The following is a 21,644-nucleotide window of genomic DNA, read 5'->3' as shown; positions in this document are numbered from 1 at the left end:
CTTACATACCAATTCTGGTGTCTTAAGTTCAAATCCTGCCTCTTGCTTAAATACCAGGATGTCAGTGTTATTACTTAAGTCGTGTAGCAAGACTTAGATCCTATAACAGACGCTGTTGGTGAGTATTAAAGGTGGATATATAATAATAATGACTCGTACAAATTATATTATATGGATACTTTAATGATAATATACGATAGTTGATTATAAATAATATATTGCACTTTAATTATAAATGTATGTCTCTCAATCTACACTTTGGCAGTTTCAGTGAAGAACTTGTGGCCTGTGGCAGAATCTTTCACATGTTCATATTTTGCATCATTTCCAAGTCGTTGCGCAGGACAGCTTAAGGGGCGCTTTCCTTGGTATGTCGTATTGTAAGTTGTCTTCATGGATATCATACCGGTAGATGTGTGAGGGCGTAATTCTGGTCGACAACTCTTTGCTGGTGGAGCTGGTTTTCCAAGGAAGTGGGATTGGAAGATGGATTTTCCTATCAGTGGAGTAGTTGGTGCTTTGTATTCCTGAACAACCTGCAAAAAAGTGAAGAAAACAGTAAATTGCTACTGATCTCCTTCCAGTTCCAAGATCCTGGGTTCAAATCCTGCCTGGGTGTTACTTGTGACGATCCTGTCTACACCTTACGAGATTTAGTTTATATAAAATATCTTGGTTATTGTGAAAGTCATATATTTCTTTGAAAATCCTTGGCAATATTATTAAACGTGTAACATAAAGCTCTGTCTACACTATCAAAATTTATGTGATGTGCCCATATATGGACATGATGATCACTACCATATATTTAAGAATATAACTACCATATTTGGGCACATCAAATTTTTTGTCAGATAAAGTTTGATAGTGTAGACAAAGCTTAAGAATAATGCTACCACTGAAGCAGCAGCAGTTACTATACCTTGTAAGAGGCAGCAGGTTTCACGTTCTCCCACGTCACATAAGCCGACTTGTACTGAGTGTTTTCTTCAAATGGTTCGCCAGCAGCTGCTAGGTTGTTGTCGTACTTGCAAGGTTCTCCACGACATTCACTCAACTTAAGCAGCATTCCTGGGTCTTTGTAGTCAGCTTGGTATGACGACACGCTCATAAACTTGCTCTTCACATATGGAGCGCGTTTGTTTTTCTCTGCCCATGGAATATATGCTTTTGGCTGCACCTCCCAAGCTTTATACGCAATTCGCTGTGTTGTTCTGCCGTCAAATTTTGTGTCTAAAACGAAATAATAAATTATAAAGAAATATAATTTAATAATAATTAATCATTTTTAAAATTAATTGGAGCTGTTTTTTCAGATATTATAAATGTCTTCCAAATAGGAACCTCGTTCCCCGCATGGGTCTGGTTTATTATGACATACCATTTTCAACATATTCCGCCCTAGGTTTATAGCTCTGTTGTCTCTTATGGTTTGTGTGCTCGGGAAAGTCTCGTCGAAATGTAGTCTGTCCATCGAAAGTGAATGATTTACTGCCCTTCTGCAACTGCTCTTGTGGTTTCACCATCAATACTGGTTCGACAGTTTTCGGAGTGTATTCAGCTTGGTGGATGGTCTTGGATGTGAAGGGTTCTATTGAAGCCACTACCTTCTCGTCTGGTCGCATTGATTTAGCTGGAGTTGCATTTTCGTGATGTTTGAAATCATCCTACCAAAACAAACAATTAGTTATATAATAACGCTTTATTGTTTATCTTATTTCGTTATTAGGGAGCCTGGTCAGTAGTAAACTACTGTTCTCCCACAGTGCCCAGTTAAAAACATCATTATTGCTAAGTGAATATAGAATGTATGGTGGAAAACATTAAGCTACATTTTAGGTTGCGGTAAACTGCTATTATCAATTAAATCCAAAATATAGGACATACAATGGACTTTATAATTATCGAATTATATAAAGTTTGTACTGGACTATTTATTTTTTTCAACCAAAATGCATTTGTGTACATTATTGTATATTCTTACCTGTACAGTTGTTTTTGACGTGAACTTTTCACCAGATCCCGTCGTTTTAAGGTTCTCTTCGGGTTTGCTAGGAACCCTTTTACAATGCTCAAGCTCTTCATGATTAAAGGGTGTATACGTAGCTTGCGTAACTGACGTATGTTCAAACGGCTTCCGGAACGTAACTTTTTTCTCCTTCGGTTTATAAGATTGGGCAGGCAGGCCTTTCTTCTCCGTGAATTCTATATCGTAAGTGGACGCTACGGATAGTTTAGTGGCCGGTGGTTGATATTTGACCGGTGGTTTCTTAACACGCGATTGAGCCTATAAAAATGAAAGATAACGCTTATTTATTTAGTTGTTCAAATAATTTATTTATCGATTGATTGATTGATCGAATTTATTAAATTTACTAGGCCTAAATGATGTATTAAATGAAGAGGTCTTTAAAAATGTTTTTAATTGCGTTGCGTACTAATTGGATTGTGGTGCATACGTATTGAACGAGAGAAATGCAATTGAACTAAAATGTTAAAGCTTTTAAAAAACCCAAAGAATTCTATAATTGGTGGTTAGCCTTTTTACCTGATGTGGCACATACGTCTTCTGGTACGTGGTCGTAAGCTCTGCATCAACAAAGGGCACGGTTGTACTTCTATTATCTGCCTTGCGCATACTCTCTCGAGGAGGTTGCCATGGCAAACTTGAGTACGCCTACAAAATGAAGGACAATAACCCTTTTTGATTGCATTTATTTCATTGATATATTTTATTTATTCATTATTATTATTATTATTTATTCTGTCTTTATACTGAATGACACTTTCAGTGCTAAAGCATTGATATCCAAAGTGGTTCAGAAGAGAATATTAACAACATAATATACAATTCAAAGACAACTAACACAGTAATTTACATTAGTACACACACATTTACAATAAGTTAACTATCTATAATAATACTTCATCTACCTATTATTGTATTCATTCATTTATTTAATCAATCAATAATTCACCCATCTTTTCATTCTTTCGTCCATTCATTGATCATTCATATCACCTCATTATCGTAATCATTAATAAATAAATTTCAGCATGTACACCGATTATGTTTCATTGTCAAATATCAGTATTAAAATCGTTGGAGTACTATAAAAATGGTCTCCAGAAATTACACATACAATTCGATTATCAAACACAACTTGTATTCGAAAAATAAAATGTTAAATGCCAACCTTTTGGTACTCGGACAGACTACACATGTCTTTCACCATTGGTTGTTGGTTGAAAACTTTGTTTGATCTCTTTTCATGAGGACAACGATGACGCCTGCAAGAACATTTTATAATTAAGATACTATGACATTAGACAGCATTAATAATGTTTTTAATGTAACAAAACAAATCAGAAGGTTTAAACATGTTTAAGTCTTTATTATGTTTTGTTGTATATGTGGATAGTATTAGTAGGCCTAGGCCTACTATAACCATAGACCTATACATGTCCATGCTATATAACAATGAACAATATTAATAACAATAATATGTTACGATGATGTCTAAGTTTATAGAAATATTAAAAGGAAATGAGATAATAAACGCCACCCTATAACAAATTGTGAGTGAAAATGCCAAAGAAACTATGCCTACTATTTTTTAGGATAGACCACCTACATGGTCTCTTCATAAACTTTATTTGTTCTTTACTACAAATTAACTTTAGGCACTAGGCCTACGGTTTATTTTTCGTTGTTTTAATAATCACACACGTCACATAGCCTAACTAACCTTTCATCAATGGAGATATATTTGATAACACAGGCTATATTTATGTTATTAAACTGTATGAACACACTTGTTAATTAATAATTAATAACCGCCCGTTATTATCGCTAATATACCTAACTCTGCTTGGGTCTTGCTTTCCACCTGAACTTAAGTTAGTGTTTATAACCACTGCTTAATATTACGAAACATATAATGTTGGTACAAAAGTATCAATCCGTTTGTTCGTCTAACCACAAAACTGGCAGACCTAGCTAGGCCTAGTAAAGGTACTTACCCACAGTTGCAAATTTGGCAAATACAGTTCATCTTGTACGTATAAGGTATGTTCACCAATAAATATAAATAATGCTTTTAATACTTTGTATATCCAGCGTTTTTCAATGACTGTTCACTGCTCGGTTATTGTAGGCGTTTGTGTGTTGCATTCGTTGCTGTGGTTTCTGTAAGTTGCGTTTTGTTTCCATGGTTGAACGTGTACGCGTTTCCGATACGCGTTGTGCGCTGAAGAAGCGCGGAGCATGTGCCCCTGTGTATTTTTATTAACATAAAAAATATATAATAAACTACCACATTTCGTGACCTCAACTATTACTATCGCTCAAAACAAAACTTTAGGTCTTGATTATTTTATTCCGTAATTCCTTGTGTATTTATTATGGAAAGTTTCGAAAACAATGTGTCATAGACATAAAAAAAAAAAGAAACAATATTTTAAATACAAAATTTAATAACATGTATCTTATACACTGAATAGTATATGTACCGATTTTACAAGAAAGGTTCACAGATGTGCAAAAACCATTAAAAAAACTCCATTAAAAACCAATGATGTTGATGTTGACTTTATTTCATAGTATTTATATCAAAAATACTAGATTTTTACTGTTTTCGTTTATTCTATAACCATCGTCCCACAAGGACGTATCGCAAGGAGAGGTTTGGATGATATCCGTCGCTGTGATTGGTCAAATTGCATGTACGTCTTTGCACTGGTCACAAGTGCGAATCAGCTATATTCAGCAGTCATTTGAATACACAGGTGGTGTACTTTGTTCGTGTTTTATATGTTAGTATGCTTGCGGCGTGGCCACGCCTGGTAGCGTAGAAATGCTGTATTTTATATATTGGATTAATACTTGTATTGTGTTGGTTTGAACTTACTACTGGATTTTGAACGAACAAGCAACAAAATAAAAAGTAAGTTTCTTGATTTGTGACCCTTATGTATAACTCATTTCAACAAATAATACAACACAATGCATACAATAATGATGATAAAGACAAATGACTGTAAATAGCACCTGATTCCTAGTGCTGTATCTCCACATACTATCTATTGACTGTAAATAAATAAACCAAGAATGAAGCAGTGGCGGATCCAAGAAATAAAGGAGAGGGTGGTGGGGTGAGGGCGATATTTGTCTATACAATTTAAGGAAGGTGGATGGTCAGATGGGTAAATCCGCCTATGTGACTTGGGAAAACCCCCTTTGTTCAGAATTGGTATTTCCACTGTGACAACCCATAATGTATACGTTTAGTTTTATTGATATATTTGTGCTTTATTGGTTGGTTAGCCAAATCTCTGTGTAGACATGCTGACTGCATCATCTTGTTTTCTTTCTCTTCTTTCTAACACGATTTCTTGGTAGTGTATGGTACCATGCCACCCCATGTCTTCCCAACATTAATAGACACTGGAATTGGAACCTGTAACAAATAATGAATAATAATGATACAAATGTACTGTTTTTTTAATAATAAACAAATAACACCTAGATGTACATGTGCTGCTACAGTAGTGAAAATGCATGTCTGTTAAGCCTTGTCTACACTATCAAACTTTGTGACAAAAAAATATGATGTGCCCATATATAGACATGATGATGTCATATCACTACCATATTTAAGCATATCACTACCATATTTGGGCACATCACACTTTGTTTTAGTGTAGACAGAGCTTTAATAGCCTGACTTTGGTTCTGAAGCTGTTTAAAATGAGACAAATGAGATTCATCTTACTGTAAGATGTGTGAAGGAACCACACAAACTAGGAGTAGATTCCATCACAGATTTTAACATTTCTGAAATAAAGCACATGGTTAATGAATCCACATTTAGTATTGACATTCTTAAATGAATCAAAATAAACTAAATAAATTTTTCTATGCACCAACTACTGTCACAGCAAGGCAATCTAACAACAGGACACTGAGCTCGCCTTGCCAACCAAGATATAAACGAAACAGTCCTTTGATCTTATGTCTGGCTGCGACAAATACCAGCAGTACTGTATTAAGTACATATTCTCTGCGGCATGTAGTGTCTGTTAAAGGGTGTGGAACTGATCGTGTCACAGCCACAGATAAACCCTTTAATCTCCAGAGCTCATCATCCTGTTGTTAGATTGCCTTGGTTACATTAAGTACCTGTAACACTGCTAACATCTTTATCAGAACTCTCAAGCAGTAATTCGTCATGTATTTGTAATAGCAAGTGTGCGTCTAAGTCTGCTCTTGAGTTCAGTTTGTTTACAACTTGAATCATAGCACTTTTGCACAGATCAGCTGCTGAACCTGCAGTCAACATTTAAAAAGTTTGTTTATTAAACTAATTTGACAAAAAAAGTGCCCAAATATGGTAGTTGTATCCCCAAATACGGTGGCGATATGACATAATCATGTCCATATAATTATGGGCACATCACATTTTTTTGTCACAGAAGTTTGATAGTGAAGACAAGGTATCTGTCTACATTATCAAATGTGATGTGACGATGACATCATATCACTACCATATTTGGGCACACCACACATTTTTTGTCAAACTTAGTGTAGATCAAACTTTATGTGACATTTTATGTGCCCAATACTAGATGATGTCATATCACTACCATATTTGGGCACATTATTGGACACATATTACTCATTCAATTATTTATATATTTATAATATTAATTAATTTAATTAAATAAAAATTGATTAATTAATAAAAATTCAATATTATCTACTATACAATTATTGTATTATAACAGATATTATAACTGAACACCTTGAATGACAAAGTTGACGGCTTGTCTTTCGGCAAATGATCTTTCTTGAAAATTGAATGATTTGATGTTTGGAAGCAATCTACGTCTATGAAATATTGTCTCCACAAAGCCTTGTTTTCGACACCTTTCAATACAGTCTGATGTAAACTGCTTTACTCGACAGAACTTAGCTGTCAACAGATTTAAATTTTAAAAAATAATATAATCTTTTTAAATATAGGCATATTAGTGACATGAAATATAGATTGTAACATTTTTTAACACAACAAAAGTAACTTAAGCTCTGTCTAAACTATCATAAACTACCATATTTGGGAATATCAGTACCATATTTAGGCACATCACACTTTTTTGTCAAACTAATTTGATAGTGTAGACAGAGCTTTAACCCAAATACAGAATGTAGTTAGTCCTAACCTAGAAAACTTGAGCGGAGTTCTTTAGCCTTATTGGTAGATACAGACAATGTTTCTGAAAGTCTCTCAGTACCTGTTGTTGGCAAGAAATAATAACATTACTTTAATGTGTATACATTTTGAATACAGTACAAGAAATTATGTCCATGCCAATCTGACTCTTAAAATGGACTAATTTATTTCTTGCATGTATGATGTTATTCAATTCAATGTAATTCAATTTAGCTATCATGTCTTATTATACACTTTGAATAATTATTAAAATACCACTTACCAGCTCCATAGATGAGAGAATAGACAATTCGCTTTGTACGATCACGGTCTGTAGCACTTACAACCTTCTTTTGGACACCAAGCCTAAGATATAAAAATGTGATTATATAGAATATACAGTATCTACTTTCACCTAAATTTACAATTATATAAAAAAATGTTACTAAAGATCTGTCTACACTATCAAACTAGTTTGTGAAAAAAAAGTGTGATGTGCCCAAACATGGTAGTGATATGCTCAAATATGGTAGTGATATGACATAATCATGTCCATGGGCACATCATATTTTTTTGTCACATAAAGGTTGATAGTGTAGACAGAGCTTTGGTGTTATTGAAAACTAAAAAATGCTTACCAATGTTTTGTCAACTCAACAAATATATCGTCAACACCAGGATTATTAAACACCGCACAAAGTGAAGCATCCTGGGATAAATGAGCCAGTAAACGCAATTCAATTGATTGAAAATCTGAAGGAAAAAAAGAATCTTTTTAGATGTAACAATAATACCCTATTAAAAAGTAACCTTTATAGGAGTGTCCCTTTAATGTGGGTGTCCTTTTAATGTGGATGTCCCTTTAATATAAATTAAACAGAAGATTCATTTTAGTTGGTTTTATAAAACTTTTACCTGCGGCAATCAATGTTTTACCCTCTGATGCTTTAAACCCATCTCTTGGTTTGATAACAATTACTTCACTATCTGTACCTGTAATTAATATTATTAACAACAAATATCAACTGTACTATAATCTTACTATATTAAAAGTTATTGTAAATGTTTATAAAATGTATAATTGAAATGTTCGACGATAACTCTATACTGTAATTTTTGTTTTGAATTTTAATCGTCAACAGTATTTTAACATTAGCCTATTAACCATATTATTGGCCTATAGCGTTTGTGCAATTTTATGTATTGTTCTTGTAGTTTTATTGTCTTAATTAAGTGAACCAATAAAATGTCTTGAATCTTGAATCTTATAATATATATTGCCACTTACCAGTGTTTTGCTGTATTGCATTCATTATAACTTGCTTAGGGATATTCTGTATGTTCTAGAGTACAGTAAATAAAAATTAAATAAGTTAAAGACCCCTTCCCTGCAATTTTGAACGTTTTTTGTAAAATAATACATATATATCACTTTAAAAACATTAAACCATGTCATTCCTTGTCTTAAATGTACGTTTTATGGTAAATTATGATAAAAAGTGAGAAACAATGCACTACCTAAGTAGCTCGAGGCGATCGACCTCTCATGGACGGTCTTAGGCCTAGCCTAGCTAGGCTTAGTTTTGTAGGCCTAGCTGGTAAACATCGGTAACGTACGAACATCGTACGCTAGCTATATACCTAGCCTGACGTTGTATAGTTGATGCATTAATTGTCTTTCTATTTTTGCCACATTCCGTTGATACAAATTGGGGAAAACCCGGTATTTTCGCTGAAAAGTTAGGAGTCTTCCATTTGTTTTGGCCTCACGATCGATCGAAAAGTGGGCGAATTACAGGTGAAAAACAAAAATATCAATCCGCGCGCAATGCATTTTGGGATTTATAGCGGGCCGCTATAATTATTAGAATCGACTTATTTTTCACATTGTTAACCGCTTAAAGACGAAAAAACTTATCGCAATAGGACCATATAGTATTATTTTTACATTAAATATAGTTTGTGATCTTAAATTAGATCTAAAAAACGTAGGGAAGGGGGCTTTAATTATAGATCATTAAAATATACCACCAAAAGGAATTACTTAACTACATTTTCTGAGGATACTTACTGGATTAGTAGATGTTAGACGACCACTAGATGCCGCAATCTGATCCCAACTTGTATGAAGTTTACCCTGATAAGAAATAAAATATCATAAGAAAATGCATTACACTATTGTTGTATCAATTTGGCGATTCATGTACAAATATTTTGTAAAGTAGTATTTTAATTCTGTAACAAGTAAATATATTTTGAAAGAGATTAATTAATAATAAATCAAAATATTATATTGATATCAATAGTACTTACATCATCAACTTTTTCTAGTATCCCATCAATGTAAGTTGATTTCACTTTGAGTAACTAAAATAATGATACAAATATTAAACTTTAATGCAAAAATTCACTCAAAACCTCATAAAACAATTGTCAAACCATGCTTTTCTATTTGTTGCAGTGTACATTTATCTTTACAAACTGTCTACAAAATTATCTACAAAAAAATACATACTGTATATGAAATATATAGGGGTTAGCCAAACAAATGTATACATATATAAAAAGAAATAAACTATAAAATGTTTAGCCAGAAATGTGGAATTATCAAATGCCTACATTATAAATAATTTTTTTTAAATATCGTAGCGATTATTATAATAAAATAATAATTATTGCATTTTTTGTAGTACCTGTCTATGCTCCAATATCAAGCCTGGAAGTTTGTGATATGGTTTCAATTTTAACAGCTAGAAGATAAAAGATGCAGGAATCATTAGGCCCTACAAAGAAAGGTAAGATGAACGTAAACGTAGTTGGTATAAAAGTATGCCATAGTTTAGCAGTATTTTGTGTAGTTACTTACAACTGATTCAGACGTTGATTTTGATTGCAAGACTGTAGTTTTTGCTAGTCCTTTGCTATTATCCTGCCTGTACTTTTCATCTAGTTTTAACTCGTCAAACAATACCTCAAAATAAACGTATAAATTAAAAGAAAGATAAATACAGTAATTCTTCCATTTACCCATTTTTTGTCCATTGCTTTTTATATATAGTAAACGCCATTCTTGATTCCATGCCATGTGATATTATAGTAAGGTTCTATTCGGTTGATTATATATAAAAAATCAATAGCATAATGTATTTTGCTAATACCTGTCTTAACTGAGGGTTACTGTTAATGTTGAATGAATAACCCACAAGGTCCAATGCTTCTTTTTCAACTGCATGAATTCTTTTCTGTGAAAAACCAAAATAATCATATAGGCTATAGAAAGTGTATATTACAGTATTTTAAAACATTAAATATACAGCACAGTCATTGGTTAACTTTGATTCAATCCATTTATTTAGATTTCAAATCAGAATTTCATAAAATCATTATTTAAAAAAACTGGTCTAAAGAGAATGTTATCCACCTACTTGTAGAATTGGTCCATATTGCAACAAAACTTTTGCATCAACCAAAATACCAAGCATCTCGATCACTTCATGTAAAAAATAAATTTAAATAATGACACACAAGTAATTAAGTGATGAAAACCATGCTCAATTATGTCATACAAGTGTTCTATTTTTTTGCATAATGTAGGAGTTAGGGATGTGCCCAAATATGGTAGTGATATGGCCAAATATGGTAGTGATATAACATCATTAAATCCATATATGGACACATCACATTTTGTTGTCACATAAAGTTTGATAGTGTAGACAGAGCTTAAAGCCCCCTTCCCTACGTTTTTTAGATCTAATTTAACATCACAAACTATATTTAATGTAAAAATAATACTATATGGTCCTATTGCGATAATTTTTTTCGTCTTTAAACGGTTAAAAATGTGAAAAATAAGTCGATTCTAATAATTATAGCAGCCCGCTATAAATCCCAAAATGCATTGCGCGCGGATTGATATTTTTGTTTTTCACCTGTAATTCGCCCACTTTTCGATCGATCGTGAGGCAAAAACAAATGGAAGACTCCTAACTTTTCAGTGAAAATACCGGGTTTTCCCCAACTTGTATCAACGGAGTCTGGCAAAAATAGAAAGACAATTAATGCAGCAACTATACAACGTCAGGCTAGGTATATAGCTAGCGTACGATGTTCGTACGTTACCGATGTTTACCAGCTAGGCCTACAAAACTAAGCCTAGCTAGGCTAGGCCTAAGACCGTCCACGAGAGGTCGATCGCCGCGAGCTACTTAGGTAGTGCATTGTTTCTCACTTTTTATCATAATTTACCATAAAACGTACATTTAAGACAAGGAATGACATGGTTTAATGTTTTTAAAGTGATATATATGTATTATTTTCCAAAAAACGTCCAAAATTGCAGGGAAGGGGTCTTTAAGAGTATGTAATTCTTACCTGCTAATATTGGGCATATGTTTACTTCTACAAGCTCATAAAGCTGCAATAACTTTGCATCATCAAGTTTCTTTTTTAAACTTGACATCATTTCTATCATGTACAACAGATCATCACAAACCATATGCCTTCCCTACATCACACAATTGGAATATGTATATAAAAAAACAATAGTGACTGCTGTAAATAAGCAATGCTGTCAATGTATTTTTGCTAAATTAATAGCGCCACAATGTCAACAACAGTATTAACTTCACAATCATAATCATCATAACAATAATAATAATATTGATATAAAGTTTGCGGTACACCACGTGTACTTTTATTAATAGTAATAATAAATATCATAGATACCTGAGAATGTCTTGGTGTTTGTTTGTCTACCATATCGGTCAATTCAGTGAAGGTGTTTGGGCAATGGTCAGCATCTAGCAACCAAGCTGCTATCTTTGGATCGTCTACTCTCCAATCGCTGGCAACTGAAACAACAAATATTATACTAAAAAATTATTAGCCATCCCTTGATTATTATAACAATAATACATCGATCTAAGAGCCTCACATTGTCACCCCGGTCATGTTTGAATGAAAACATTTGTACACCTGGAGAGAGGCAAACCATCATCATTTGTTATGATAAATCATAGAAATGACAACACATACCAACTTTCAGGTTAAATGAATAGTGTTCAATTAAAGCACAAAACAATTCTTTAGCTCCAAAGCATACTTTAGTAATAGATACATTTGACATCAGATTTTGAAACATTACACTGTAAAAGAAATCAAAGAGATAGATATATTAGTAAGTTAGCATACAAATTATGACAAAACTATTAATAAAATAATAATGTAGTAATAGCAATGAAGTACCAATGTGTGTCAATTCGAAAAATATAAGTAATTAGTTGACATAAAAATGTCAAAATGCAATATTTCTCATACCGTATGTATTTGTCCATATCACTAATGTCCAGAGGTATGTGAACAAACTTTTTCTCTTGCATTTTCATGGCAACCAGGGTTATACCAACAGGTTGATCATCACACTGCAATTTTGCCAATTTGCTTTTCTATAAAAAAAAAGTTACCAAGCATTCAATGACCACTAAAACCATTCCTACACATGTAAATAATTTAGGATAAGATTATACAATCTAAACTTTGTAAGCATAATCAGTTCCATTGAATACAACGTCATGTTGCCCACAACCAGATTCATTCATGACGCAATTATTCTATGGAGTCTGGACTATGACTATTTATGCTATTCATATCATTTTGTTGTTGTAAACACTTACACTTGTTTTTGTTCTGTGTTTTATTTGATTTCTATGTGTTGTAATATAACAATACTGTACGGTGAGAATAAATAAATAAAATAAATGTTCAAATGTACACAATCACCTTTGTTTGTAATCCTCCTCCACTCAATTGTGTAGAACTGTCAGCATAGACAAGTGTTAGGGCCACGACATCTGCTGTGCTGATACTGCTTAATACTATCTGCCTTTCTTTTTCATTTATCCTTGCTACATTTATCAATTCTTTTGATCTAGATGTGGTTGGTTTTTGAGAAAATACCTTTAAATGAACAAATAATAAATTGATGTTATTTTTTGCAGTATTTCTGTGAAGTTTAAATTGAGATTGTACTGTACTTAGTTTATGTACCTGGTTAATCTTGAGTTGTCTATCCTGAGTAAATGGTCTCTTTACTGGAGGTTGAAATCCTCTTTTATAATTACTTTCCCTTTGTTTCTTGTTCATTGTGTTTCTCATATCTCTACATAAGAATAAAAATGGTAATAATTAGTATTAAAATAATGTTTGGTAAAACATGTTTAGGTGATAAAAATAAAACTAATATCACACCTGGAATATTTTGTAACTGGAAGTGAAGGCTCCTTGGTACTAATTGAACCATAAACATTCTGACTGGTATGAGTAGAAGAACTATGGAACATGTTCATAGGCCTTGCCGTTTTTGTTATAACTGCTTTTGTACAGATACTTGAAATTTCTTTCCTGCCTCCACTTAATTTTGAATTTTTCGCTTTAATTTTTTTTTCTAAATGCTCCTCTTTTATCTCTGGTTGGGATGATTGTGTCCTAATGCAGACTGGTTGTTCTTCTTGATCATGATTACACCTGCTGTCGGTCAGAACAATATTTGAGTGCTTTTCTGTACATGAAAGTCCAGCTGACGTAAAAGAATACCAATTATTTGTATTTGTTTTAAAATCTTTGGACGTTAAATTATTATTACGATCTGTTTTCTTGACATCACAATTTGTATTAGTGACATCACAATTTGTTTTGTTGACATTGAACGGATTGTTAAACTCTGTATCTGAATCATCAGAAAATGAGAGAGGTGGACTATCTTGGTTATTGCTTGATTTGCTATCATTCCAGTCTTTGTTATAGAAGAGAGTGTCTGGGGTATGTGGCACTGAAGAAGTTGGATTACAAGAAATGCTCTCAGAGATATTACTAGAAAAATCAGCTCTACGTAGAGTATTTTCTGCAGTGGTTGATTGCACGAATGAATCCATTGTGAAACGATCACCACTAATGGGTACAGTCGACAAACCCATTTCTGATGTAGCAGAGTCATCGAGAAATGTCATACAAGGATAGTTCAGTGAAGATTTACTTGTTGAAGCAGAAACATTTGAAGTTACACAATTTCTATTTACGCATGCTGTTTGGTTTATTGCCAGAATGTTATTCCCTCGTTGTAGGGTGCCCGCGGCATTTTGATCAGCATCTATGTAATCAATAGGTTCTTTTTTTATTTTTAGTTCAAGTGCATCATCCTTTTTCAATAGCTCTGAAGAGTAAGAACCCTTTACATTCTTGAATTTTCTGTTATAAAGTGATGAATAATAGTTGTTTGCTGTGGTTGATTCTGTAATAAAGAAAAGAAGGAAAATCAAATCATGATATAACAAGTATAATTTTAGATTCAATCATTATTTGGTACTCTAAATTTTATACCTTTCTTCAGCTTGATTGTAGCTTCTCTTTTCTTGCGTGCTTCCCTAAGAGCTCTTAAAACAGTCAGAGCATCATGAGACGGCCAAAACACCACAGAGCAATCAGGAGGTCGTTTAGCTGGTGTCCACACTGGTGACATGGTTAAATCTGTAAATTAAATTTTTCAAATATGCGTATATAGCCTATTGCTATTGTAATTTTTAACATTTTTTCATATAATTATACCGCAAAAATAAATATGTACACTAATCTAATTATAACCAATGGCATTTATTAATATTAGTATTAGTTATTACCTTAGAAGTAGTCTAGGCCTAGCCCTACTATTACTAAAATATGAAATATATCATCCTGCCTCAAAAGAAAATTAAATAATTCTTCTTCGCAGTCTGAATCAATCACATCCTCATTAAAAACATTCGTACGGGCCTACTAAGCTAGGTAGGATGTATCCAACTAGGCTAGGCCTAGGCTATTTAACAGCTTGTGGTATGCTCAGTTTACCAGCTCCCACTTTTTCCTCCTCCTGCCTGCCTCACTCAATTAAATTAGCCATCATACCAAGTTAAGTAGAGAAGGTTTCTAATGAATAAATGATTAATATTTTAGGCTAGACCTGCCCATGCTATTAATCTAATTTGGTGGGTGTAGCTTTAGACCACAGATACGACATATAATTTAAATAATTAACTTACTAATAAAAAAAATTACGTCTTAATATTAAATAATAGTTAACAGCTCTAGCAACACGACGTAATTCTGATTCCCGTAAAGTTTTCAATATGCAAATTAATTATACAGCATGTTCCATTAAGTAGATAGCCTAGGCCTGACAAGATTTAATAAAAGTGTGTATAATATAAGTGATAACTAGATTAATACATACCAAAATAATGAAAAACATATTTAAACATTTTAGTTTTTTTCTAGAGCCTAATTATTTTCGTTCAATATGGCAATGATGACTGATGTACATTAAACCAAAATAGTAACACCCCTATATAAATAGTGTACTGTTCTTTTGACTTTAAACTAATATTTTATAATCATTATGCATCAAAAACCAAATAATATTAACATTTTCAAAATACATAATTATAAGTTTGATAGAAACACAGTAATATTGTAATTATAGTATTGCATATCTAGGCCAAATCAATAATTTATTTCAGAGAGAAGCCTTTTTCATTATAGGTGAACTCAATTGGATAATATAGACAAATAATCTAAAATGGTCACAATTTTGACCAATCACGTATTGTGTTGTATAATCTATGAGTCGTCAATAACTGTGGGCAACACAAAACAATAATGAATGACTGCAGTGCTAGGCCTAGCTGACTGCTTAATAAATTATAAACACAAGATTCGAACTGCTGTTGCTGTTTTTAGGTGTGAGTTATTTTAAATAGTACAATAGGCCTATATACATTTTGAGTTGAATAAATAAATGCTTAAATATTTAGCTAAGCAGGACTCTAGGCCCACACCTAGGCCTACTACTAGTAGGCCTAGCTAGTAGAAAGTTAAGTAGGCTAGGCCTGGCCCTCTAGCTAGGCTAGCTTGTGCTTGTGTTGTAGCCTGGCTGGGCAGGCAAGCAAGGCCTGTGGCAGGCCTAGGGTCCACTATACTACTAGCTTAGGCCTAGGCTAGTATTACTAATGCCTAGGCCTAGCTAGGTAGGCTGAGCCTACTACACTAGCTAGGGCCTAGCTAGGCCCTCCTTATTAGCTAGGCTAGGTAAAGTAACTGGTAGGTTTAGGACCGAGATGTCGACCAGCTTCCACTGACTGTTTAACACTGATTTTTAAAAAAATTGCATTTATTTTTCAGGAATTAAATGATTAAAAATGTTAGCAACTCAGAGATCAGGTCATGAATCTTCAGGTTAGTAACAATTGTGGTATGATGTTCTATTAATTGTCTAATTTGGTCTACGTATGTTGTTAGCCCTTTTTGACATGTTGTGTACATTTTTTTGTTTGTATTTACACTTCTGTACTGTTTAGGCAAAAAAACTAAATCTGGTTTCCAAAGTGAGCTTGAGTCCAAACTGCGTGATCGTAGAAGGCGTGGCCTTGGTGCAGGGTTGAGTGATTTTAGTCTTACAGAAGATGATGATGAGGATGCCAACAAAGAAGATGAAGACGATGACAGTGATGACGATTTTGGAAACAGCACTGATGGTAGTTATTGTATATTTGTTGCCAATCATAGATTTTTTATTCCAATTATAAAATATTGATTATGAAATTATCTTTGACCTAAACAAACCTCTTTTAATTAGTCTTTACTCACTGATTTTTTCACATTTTAATTTTTGACAGATTTTCTTTCGCAATTCACAACACCTGCAAAAACTAATGCTAAAGGAGGATGGAAGCCACCGGTATCACAATCAGCAAAGAAACCCTCTCCTGTTCCTTCACCAAGAAGCAAACTAAGTGATTCGTCCCCAACACCATCTCCTCGCTCAAAGTTGAGATCCAAATCTCCTATATCAAACAGGTCTTCATCTCCAGATCCACTACTCAGCCTGCTTAAAAAAGAAGACAAAAAAAGGTCTGCTTCAAGCCCAGTACCAAAACCAAGAAAAAAAACCCTTGACTCTACAGATGATGACTCTCCTAGGTCAACAACAGGTCAGCATCAACCAATTAAAGGAAGGCATTCGCCAAATAAAGAGTTGAATACCAAATCAAAAAATGGAAGAAAGAGTCCTAGTGTTGATGAACTACTAGGAGCAAAACCTAAATCTCGGAGTAGCTCACCAGTTAAAAATGAGGAAAAACAGTCAGAGTTGGATATGCTCTTGGGGATTAAACCAAAATCAAGGGCCAACTCTCCAACTCATAAAGAAGTCAAACATAAAGAGTCTGATAAAGTGAAAGGAAATCGAAATTCTCCAACTCCAAAAGCAGCCTCTCGTAAGGTTTCTCCGAGTAGACAATCAGATTCCCCATTTTCGTTTGTGGAGACTGAATCCAAAAAGAAAAAAACAATTTTGGATTCTGATGAAAGTGACCAGGGAAATAAGTCTAAATCTAAAAAGAGAACGGATAAAAAAAGTAGTGGAAAATCATCACCATCCAATAAAAAATCATCTAGAATAAAAAGTATACTAGGTTCAAGCAGTGAGGATGACAGTGAGAAGTCGAAATCAAAGAAGGGTAAAAAGGAGAGTGGAAGATCATCACCAACAAGTGAAAAATCATCCAAAATAAAAGGGTTATTTGATTCAAGCAGCGATGATGATAGTAAAGACAAATCTAAATCAAAGGTTTCAGGAAAAAACAGCAAAAAATCATCTCCATCTTCCAAGAGAAAGGGTTTATTGGATTCCAGTAGTGATGACGAAGAACGTAAAATAAACTCTAAATCAAAGAAGGAGTCTAGTAATAAGGGAAGGGAATCACCATCCAATATCAAATCAAAAAGAAAAACAAAAGGATTACTTGATTCCAGCAGTGACGAGGAAACTACTGACCTAAAAGATAAGAAAGGAAAATCTGGGAATGATAGAAGAAAGTCAACAAGATGCAGTTCTCCTGTACAGAAAGAAACCAAAAAAACAAGCGTATTTGATTCTAGTGATGAAGAAGAAGAAAAGCGTTCACGAAATAGGAAAACTCAAAAACAGAAATCTAGATCATCTTCACCAGATTCTAAAAGACCAACTCCAAAACCAAGAATTACATCGGCTAAAACAAGATCAAAGTCTCCAGGAAAAAACAACGTTAGTGGAAAGGATCATTCTGAAACGGATTCTGATGACAATAGTAAGTCAAGAAGAAAAAAATCGAAGAATTCATCAAATAAAAAAAGAAGTTCTGATTCAGATTTAGATGAAAACTCTCCATTCAATATACAAGCTAAGAAAAAAAAGGAGAAACAATCAATCCTTGATTCTTCAGAGACGTCATCAGAAGAAGAGAAATCATCAAAAAAGAAAAATAAGAAGCAATCCTTGTCTTTACTTGAAGCGCTGGAAGACTCTGATAATAAAAAGAAGAAAAAGACAAAAAAGAAAGGTCTTCTAAGTGACAGTGATGGAGATCACAATGATAGTTACCCAAAAGACAGAAGACCAAAGGTAAGAATAATATTGTTTTCTGTTTTGAAATAGTATTTTATTTCAACAGGGTTGAGGTGAGTTAGGCATTGACTGGTGTATAGCCAGTATGCAATCATTTTAAGCTTAAACCATGGAAGAGTCTCTATCCACTACATTTGGTTTTCATGTATTTTGTTAATATAACAAATATTATAATTGGTTTTTTTTTCTGTTCAGAATGGATATCATAGTGCTGACTCTGATGGTGGAAACAAACCCAAAAAGTTTATTGATCCCGCATCTGGGAATAGGTAGGTTTTGAATACAATATATACATTTGCACATTATAGAAAGCAAAAGACCCCCAAAAATAGAAATATCCTGTCTAGAATTGGTGGAACAAAATACATAGTGTATCTAAAACTTGTTTCCAATTATAATTAGACGTGTACGATCAGCATCCGGTGAAAACATTGCTAAGCCAAAGGCTCAACGACCACCAAAAGGAGCAAACACACTTAGTTTGAATTCAAGTTTGAACTCTAGTTTTGGATCAGGATTAGGAGACTCACTTAATGATGCAAGCTCTATACGTAACGCCATCTATGGTGAATGGAGAGTTCGAAAAGATGCAGAATTACAAGAAAAAATGAAAGAAAAGAAGAAGGAAGAAAATGAGGCGAAGAAAAAGAAACTTGAGGTAAGGAATTGTATATGAAGAATCACAATCTGATGTTTTTGAAATAGTGAATTTTATTTACAATATTTGTACGGGATCTTACATAGGCATTCAAACATGATAGATAAAAGTAGTGTATAAAGTTCCCTTGGCAGGTGTTTTGTTTATTAGTGCATTTGAGATGGTCAAAATTACATTTCTGAAAATTTGAACTATTTGTTAGGAAGAGAAGGATAGAAAGTTAGAGGCCATGGCAACATTTAGAGCTTGGAATGAGAAAAAACAAGAACAGCTGCGGAAAGAAAAAAAGAAAAAGGATGCTGAAAGAAAGGAAAAAAGAGAGAAAGAAACAGAAGAGTTGGCAGAAAAAAGAAAAATGGCAGAAAAGGTAATTTTATCTGCTAAATGTATTTGTTATAATTCATTTTGAGGCAGGAGAAAAGTAACCATATATTGATGTAATTTTAGTTCATATCATTACAAGACAAAATGGGCTCTGTTCTCATTTTGTAATTGCCAGGTTATGCAAAATGTATGTAGAAATATTAATTTATTTATTGCTTTTGCTTTTTGTTGTTTTATTACAATACATCTTTGCCAAATATTTATTTTGTTCTTGTTTCATCACTTCTAGACATTTCAAGCATGGAAGGGCACAAAAGATGATGTACTGAAAGAACAACATCAAAAGAAACTGAAAGATGAAAAGAAGGAGTTGCACAAAACTGTTGAAACTAAAGATGAAAAGAAAAAGGAAGCTGCAAGTGCTTTTAAAAAATGGTAATTTTGAAAGATTTAGTATGAAAAGGGACAACACTACCTGTAATTGTATTACTTGCATTCATGTTATTTAGCTATGTCAGGTATAGATTTAGGCTGAGGCTAAACAGGCCTTAGGCCCCTAAAATTTAACAGCCATGACATTTTAAAATAAAATTTTTATTTTTCTGCAACCTGATGGATCGTTTTATTATTATTATTATTTATCCCTCCTAATCTATAATGTTAGATCCGCACCTGTATGTGTAGTAAATTTGGAATTTGTTCATTCTGTGTGCAATTATTTTCATTTATAATTTTCAATTAATCAATTTAGGAAATCTGTGAAGGATGAGAAGATACACACAGAAAAGAAAGAAAAGAAAAAGCAAGAAAAGGAAAAGAAAAAAGAAGAATTCAGTCATACAATTAAGAGAGAAAAAGAAGCAAGTAGTTCATATGAAAAATGGCAGGACAACCTTGACAAAAGGAAAAAAGCAGAAAAAGAAAGATTGAAAAATTCAAGGCCGATTTCAAGTACACCATTTAAACCATGCAGTAATACAGTACCTACAACACAACATTCAATGAGATATTGAGGTACTCTTTTATTTTAAGACCCGAGTTTCCATTTCAAGTACACCATTTAGACCATACAGTAATGCAGTATCTACAGCATTCAATGAGATATTGAGGTACTCTTTTATTTTAAGACCCGGGTTTCCATTTCAAGTACAACATTTAGACCATACAGTAATACAGTACCTAAAACATTTGATGAGATATTGAGGTACTCTTTTATTTTAAGACATGGGTTAAAATTCTATTTCAAGTATACCCATTTTTGTCATAGAGCGTTTTGCTAAATTTCACACTGGGTGTCCTGGAAACCACCTAGAATTGGTGTGAAATTATTAGTAACCGATTTTGAAGGTTAAAAAAGTTAATTTGCCTTATAAAGTGTACTATTTTACTAAAGCATTTATTTATAATAGCTAGAATAGTTTCTGCCTATTGTGCTTAGTGCTCTCCATACCAGAATAATATACTTGCGTTAAACATTTCACATGACCCAAAAAGAACTTTCTGTAAATCACTCCAAGAGTGTGTGTATTTTTTGTTTTTAGAGCCAATCAATAACAAATAAGAGGTACTGTTTTATTTTTTCAATAGATAACAAATATGTTAATAGAATTAAATAGTAAATGTATACTTTTTAATAAAGTATTAAAATTAAAACAAATTGTGGAATTATTTCAAAAGTAAAAGAAGAAGAAATAAACTTTTTAAAATAGTTTTAATTAATATGCTATTATTATTAATAGATAGATTTAAGAAATTGGTCAGGTTTTGGTGGTAAACCCAACACACAAATGAGTTTGACCCTCTTTTTGCTATATTTAAATAATGTATTGTTTTGATTTAGTTTAGCCTAACTTTTGTGAATAACTGGGAAGTTGCAATAACCTTCTTAATTTCTTCTTTTTCTTCAAATACACCTACTGTACTAATTAAAAGGCCTTGGTATTTAAATTTTTAAAATAAATACAAATACTTAGTTATCAAT

At 33.0% G+C, this 21,644-nt stretch overlaps 3 protein-coding genes across 4 annotated transcripts; 1 reads left to right on the top strand and 2 right to left on the bottom strand.

Annotated features, from left to right (window-relative positions):
* Positions 1-179: 179 nt before the first annotated feature.
* LOC144837952 (uncharacterized) lies at positions 180-4,127 on the bottom strand. Its single transcript, XM_078693274.1, has 7 exons — positions 4,024-4,127; positions 3,198-3,291; positions 2,549-2,677; positions 1,985-2,287; positions 1,382-1,667; positions 923-1,233; positions 180-536 (listed from the first exon to the last, which is right to left on the bottom strand). Exons 1-7 carry the CDS (start codon positions 4,053-4,055, stop codon positions 252-254), a joined length of 1,440 nt encoding a protein of 479 aa, XP_078549400.1. The 5' UTR covers positions 4,056-4,127; the 3' UTR covers positions 180-251.
* Positions 4,128-4,812: 685 nt separating this feature from the next.
* Positions 4,813-21,644, top strand: LOC144838440 (uncharacterized). 2 transcript variants are annotated; one of them, XM_078693798.1, is made up of 10 exons: positions 4,813-4,946; positions 9,902-10,006; positions 16,419-16,472; positions 16,595-16,771; positions 16,913-18,678; positions 18,877-18,950; positions 19,084-19,339; positions 19,542-19,706; positions 19,953-20,098; positions 20,415-21,644. In XM_078693798.1, the coding sequence occupies exons 3-10, from the start codon at positions 16,436-16,438 to the stop codon at positions 20,674-20,676; spliced, it is 2,883 nt and encodes a 960-aa protein (XP_078549924.1). In that variant the 5' UTR covers positions 4,813-4,946; positions 9,902-10,006; positions 16,419-16,435; the 3' UTR covers positions 20,677-21,644. The 2 variants fall into 2 exon arrangements, with proteins under 2 accessions (XP_078549924.1, XP_078549925.1); XM_078693799.1 differs by lacking the exons at positions 4,813-4,946; positions 9,902-10,006 and adding an exon at positions 15,886-15,979.
* Positions 5,373-14,724, bottom strand: LOC144838403 (DNA polymerase nu-like). Its single transcript, XM_078693741.1, has 23 exons — positions 14,586-14,724; positions 13,458-14,496; positions 13,257-13,368; positions 12,990-13,166; positions 12,528-12,655; positions 12,246-12,355; positions 11,937-12,061; positions 11,583-11,715; positions 10,637-10,701; positions 10,370-10,453; positions 10,078-10,182; positions 9,905-9,961; positions 9,525-9,578; positions 9,283-9,348; positions 8,500-8,554; positions 8,127-8,204; positions 7,850-7,964; positions 7,495-7,577; positions 7,222-7,293; positions 6,804-6,974; positions 6,182-6,328; positions 5,775-5,836; positions 5,373-5,459 (listed from the first exon to the last, which is right to left on the bottom strand). The coding sequence occupies exons 1-23, from the start codon at positions 14,722-14,724 to the stop codon at positions 5,382-5,384; spliced, it is 3,255 nt and encodes a 1,084-aa protein (XP_078549867.1). The 3' UTR covers positions 5,373-5,381.

This window comes from Antedon bifida, chromosome 3 (genome assembly GCF_963402885.1).
Source record: "Antedon bifida chromosome 3, ecAntBifi1.1, whole genome shotgun sequence".
NCBI classification, from domain to species: Eukaryota; Metazoa; Echinodermata; class Crinoidea; order Comatulida; family Antedonidae; genus Antedon; species Antedon bifida.
The sequence above is the reverse complement of the archived record's forward strand: the minus strand, read 5'-3'. Positions and strand labels throughout refer to the sequence as shown.

Bases quoted from the DNA above. Each gene is read 5' to 3' on its own strand.
- LOC144838440 (XM_078693798.1), top strand. From the start codon at position 16,436: ATGTTAGCAACTCAGAGATCAGGTCATGAATCTTCAG. The intron at 19,707-19,952 runs GTAATTTTATCT...CATCACTTCTAG, and splicing joins AAAGAAAAATGGCAGAAAAG to ACATTTCAAGCATGGAAGGG. The intron at 20,099-20,414 runs GTAATTTTGAAA...TAATCAATTTAG, and splicing joins GCAAGTGCTTTTAAAAAATG to GAAATCTGTGAAGGATGAGA.
- LOC144838403 (XM_078693741.1), bottom strand. From the start codon at position 14,724: ATGTCACCAGTGTGGACACCAGCTAAACGACCTCCTGATTGCTCTGTG. The intron at 6,975-7,221 runs GTTAGGACTAAC...ATCTGTTGACAG, and splicing joins ACTCCGCTCAAGTTTTCTAG to CTAAGTTCTGTCGAGTAAAG. The intron at 5,460-5,774 runs GTAAGATGAATC...TATTTGTTACAG, and splicing joins GTTCCTTCACACATCTTACA to GTTCCAATTCCAGTGTCTAT.
- LOC144837952 (XM_078693274.1), bottom strand. From the start codon at position 4,055: ATGAACTGTATTTGCCAAATTTGCAACTGTGG. The intron at 1,668-1,984 runs GTAAGAATATAC...TTGTTTTGGTAG, and splicing joins CGTCAAAAACAACTGTACAG to GATGATTTCAAACATCACGA. The intron at 1,234-1,381 runs GTATGTCATAAT...ATTTCGTTTTAG, and splicing joins GGCGGAATATGTTGAAAATG to ACACAAAATTTGACGGCAGA.